This window comes from Buceros rhinoceros, unplaced genomic scaffold (assembly GCF_000710305.1).
Source record: "Buceros rhinoceros silvestris isolate BGI_N320 unplaced genomic scaffold, ASM71030v1 scaffold36710, whole genome shotgun sequence".
NCBI lineage: Eukaryota > Metazoa > Chordata > Aves > Bucerotiformes > Bucerotidae > Buceros > Buceros rhinoceros.
Genome location: NW_010390776.1, coordinates 946 through 4,775, shown reverse-complemented (window position 1 = coordinate 4,775; position 3,830 = coordinate 946). Strand labels below are relative to the sequence as shown.

The following is a 3,830-nucleotide window of genomic DNA, read 5'->3' as shown; positions in this document are numbered from 1 at the left end:
GGCTTCCCAGGCTTGGCTGCCTTGGCCTTGGCCGCCTCAGGCTTGGCCTTGGCCGCCTCTGCTTTGGGCTCCGCTGGGACCTCGGCTGCCAGCTTGGCCTTGGCCTTCGCCTTCTTCTCTTCCTTAAGCTTGTGCTGAAAGAGACAAGAGAGACCCTCAGCTGGGACCTGGAGCACCGACCCTGTGGCGCCCGCGGCAGCGCCTGCGAGCACTCACGTTCTGCGCGTGGCGCAGGATGGTGTTGCGACGCATCGTTTTGGCATAGGGGTTCAACTTGATCATGATTCTCAGGTTCTTCAGTGGGTTCTTCTTCAGGACTCTGCGGCGAATCTTCTTCCTGGAGAGGACAGGCATGTCATGTCACTGTCACCGTCGAGCGACACAGCTCGAGTTTTGCTCACCCTCAGCTCTGGGGCACTGAGCTCCCAGCACTTGTACCCGGGAGCTTGAGGGCTCCCACCCGTCGACACCCCACCGCAGCGAGCGCTGATCCCGCTGTGAAGCTTGGCGCTAGGTGATGACACTCATCAGGTAACAATGATTACTTGGGAGGACGCAGCGCCTTCTGGATCTCCTGGCTCCTCATGATGCGCCCGATGTCCGTGTTGGTCATCTTGTGCATGGGCAGGCTGCCAGACAAACGGCCAGGGTGAGCTGGGCAGGTCCAGACGCACCTCTCCCCGCTCCCAGCAGCTCCCTGGCGCAAAGGGGCCGCTCTCCCAAGCCCGGTTGACCCACCCGCGGTGGGGAGTTTGGTGTTGCCTGCTCTTACTTGTAGTCGCTCTTCAGCGTTGCGGCCTTGCGCCAGGTGCCGTACAGATCGTCCAGCTTGCGGAATGCACTTTCCGTCCAAATGCAGAAACGCCCAACGTGGCCTCCAGGAGCCAGTCTCAGCAGGTTCAGCTTGCTCACGTTGAGAAGAGTAATTCCTGTCGAAAACCAGACACACCAACCCCTTGCGAACACCAAGGAACACAAGGCTAAGCAACCAACGGCCAGGGAAGCCCGGAGAAACGGAAAGGGCTTGGGAGCTTCTGCGCTGGTTACAGGCACCTACGCGTGAAAGCCTGTGATGTGTTTAACCAGCCGGGGCAGCTTCCCTTTCAACCATCCAAACACAGCTTACGGTCAGTGACCGCCAAGGACCAGCGACTTCAGCCAGTCAGAACTTCCACACAATCATGTGTTTCAGAAACACGGACCAGCGAAGTGGAATCTCATCATTCTCGGCTGTCTCCCAACGCAAGAGAAAGCATGCTGCACGCTGAGGTTACCTGGGATGTTACGGAAAGCTCTAATGATCCCATTGTCCTCGTTGTAGATGATGCAGGGTCCCCTGCGCTGGATGCGACGGCGGTTCCTCATCTTGCCCTTCCCAGCCCGCATGCGCTGGGAGGCATAAACCTAGAGAAAAACAGAACTCATGAGCATTCAAACCAGTCCAGAAAAAACACACCAAACTGCTCTAGTCAGAACGTCACAATCGTCACTGCTCATCCGAAACACGGACCAGTGAGAAGTTCATCACTCTCAGGAGCCAGTAAGAAGGAGCTATTCGTGTTAAGCAACACCAGAACGAAGAGTAAGCAGCACAGCACGGTATTTACTTTGCTTGAATTCTCTCTTACACACAGCTTATGAACTCACCTTTTTGATGTCATTCCAAGCTTTAAGCTTCTTGAGGAGGAGCACAGCTTCCTTGGTTTTCTTGTAACTCTCAACTTTGTCTTCAACAACCAGAGGAAGTTCTGGGATCTCCTCGATGCGGTGGCCTAGCGAGGATTTCAGACGACACCACGTTACCCCCCGATGCCAGCTGTACCCATTTCACAAGGGCACCGTGTGGTGCGTTCGGAAACCATCTGGCTGCCATGAACAGAATCAGACTGAACCGCCACACGATTCCAGACTCCGCTGCAGCTTCCATAAGCCACACAGACACAAGTCGTGGCAGCTCCTCAGCACCACCAAACTACCAACACCGCCTAACCCCCAGCTGTACGTAACAACAATCTCCCTGCTGCAGGACAGATGGCCTCAAACTCGCCAAGAGAAATTAAGTTACTCACAAGAAACACTTGGAGCCACCACACAGTAACCAGCGCTGCTTGGGCAGCATAAAACCAGAAGCAAACACCTCCTGAGAGAGAATTCCCACCTTTAGACATGACCAGTGCTGGGAGACCGGACGCTGCCAGAGCGGAGCAGATGGCGTAACGCTTCTGCGTCGTGTTCACTCTGCGGTGCCAGCGCCGCCAGGTCTTAGTGGGGGCAAACATGCGGCCTCCACGACACATCTATGCAGCTACAGTTAAGAACAACGGATTTGAAGCTGCTTTTCCTGGCATGTCTCTTGAACCCTTGCTCAGCGTGAACGGTTCGTCAGCTGTCTGCACCAGCACACTGGCAGCAGGCAACTGCCGCTGAGCGCAGAGTCAGGCGCAAATTACGACATCACGGCAAGAGAGTCGGGAGAGCCACCGCCTCTGCAGTGGGGCATCGGTGGAAGCTGCTGGTCATTAAAGCGAGTCTGCATGTGCCTACAGAAGGTTCCAGTCACGTTACAACACATCGGACCTGGTGGTCCAGGTCGCTGTGGGGAGCCATTACCTCAAGTAAAAAGTTCCGTTTCACATTTACCTAAAAATGATTTTTCTGCTCTAGGAACTCAGTGCACCCAAAGCAGCAGCTACAAAAGGATACGTTCCCAAAGGCACCCTGGCCAGAGCGGTGGGTTCCACCTCCTCGTACTCGAGGAATACGAGCCACAGCTCTCCCAGTACCCCATGATTCGGCACTGGTCTGATGACCTGGAACAGAAAGACTTATTTCAGACAGTGACGACACCGCAGTTTCTCCAAAGTCACAGATATGCTGTGACCAATCAGAACTTCCACTGTTATCATGTGTTTCAGAAACACGGACCGATGAAGTGGAATCTCATCATTTCAGCAAAACAAAGCCCCATCAGGTAGATTAACTCCTCCCACGTTAAAGATCTGCTTGGGTCACTCCCCAGGTCATTCACACACGTTTCTGAGCCTGAGCCTTGGTTTGGAGGATCTGACCCAGCACCGCTGCTCCTGGTGTGTGAAACACCGCCAGAAATCAACCTGAAAATGCATGGTCCTGGCTCAGATTTCTCAGGAAGCAGAAGCTACTGGCTCCTACAAGCTTCTGAAGCAACTCCAACAAGTGCCCATTTGCACAGGTTTCTTCTTGGCCAATGCCTCAGGTAAGACACTGATTCCACCTGAGGAACCCGACTCAAGGACTCTACACAGAATCCCACCGAACAGCGCTTCTCTCGTTTCAGTCCCACGTTTGTTTCATCTTTAGCCTCCCATAGCACAGTCAGAGGCTCATACAAGCATTTCTGCCTCTCCTACGGTCTAGCCGTACCTGCAAGTTCACTGACAGCATAGGGCTGCCTGTTGTTCTTGCGCAAATTGGTGTGAACGAAGTTCACGATGTCGGGGCGAATGGGAGCCTTGAACACAGCAGGCAAGGTGACGTTTTTGCCTGATGCTTCCCCCTTCTCAGAGTAGACGGATATCAACGGTCGAGCGCAAGCCTGAAAAAGTGGAAACTCTTAAGCACAAGTCAAGCGATTCGCCAGCATTAAAGTTCATCCAGTATTGCTCAGAACGAAAGGGTCTTCAGCTCAGCAGTGCCAGCACACTGACAGCAGGCAACTGTCACTGGACACTGGATAAGACGCAAATTACATCATCACAGCAATAGTTTTCACTTAATGGTGCTCCACAGCACAATCCAATAAAAAAAAAAACATACCCCAGGTTTGAAATTCAATAGATTTCAAAGTCATT

The 3,830-nt window shown here is 53.4% G+C and overlaps 1 protein-coding gene across 1 annotated transcript; it reads right to left on the bottom strand.

Annotated features, from left to right (window-relative positions):
- Positions 1-20: 20 nt before the first annotated feature.
- Positions 21-3,574, bottom strand: RPL4 (ribosomal protein L4; the record flags this gene model as incomplete). The annotated part of the gene is made up of 9 exons (XM_010139137.1): positions 21-134; positions 217-337; positions 546-629; positions 773-929; positions 1,275-1,404; positions 1,648-1,772; positions 2,159-2,297; positions 2,704-2,810; positions 3,403-3,574. Coding segments are annotated over 9 exons (1,149 nt in total), but the record flags the coding sequence as incomplete, so codon positions are not given.
- Positions 3,575-3,830: the final 256 nt, after the last annotated feature.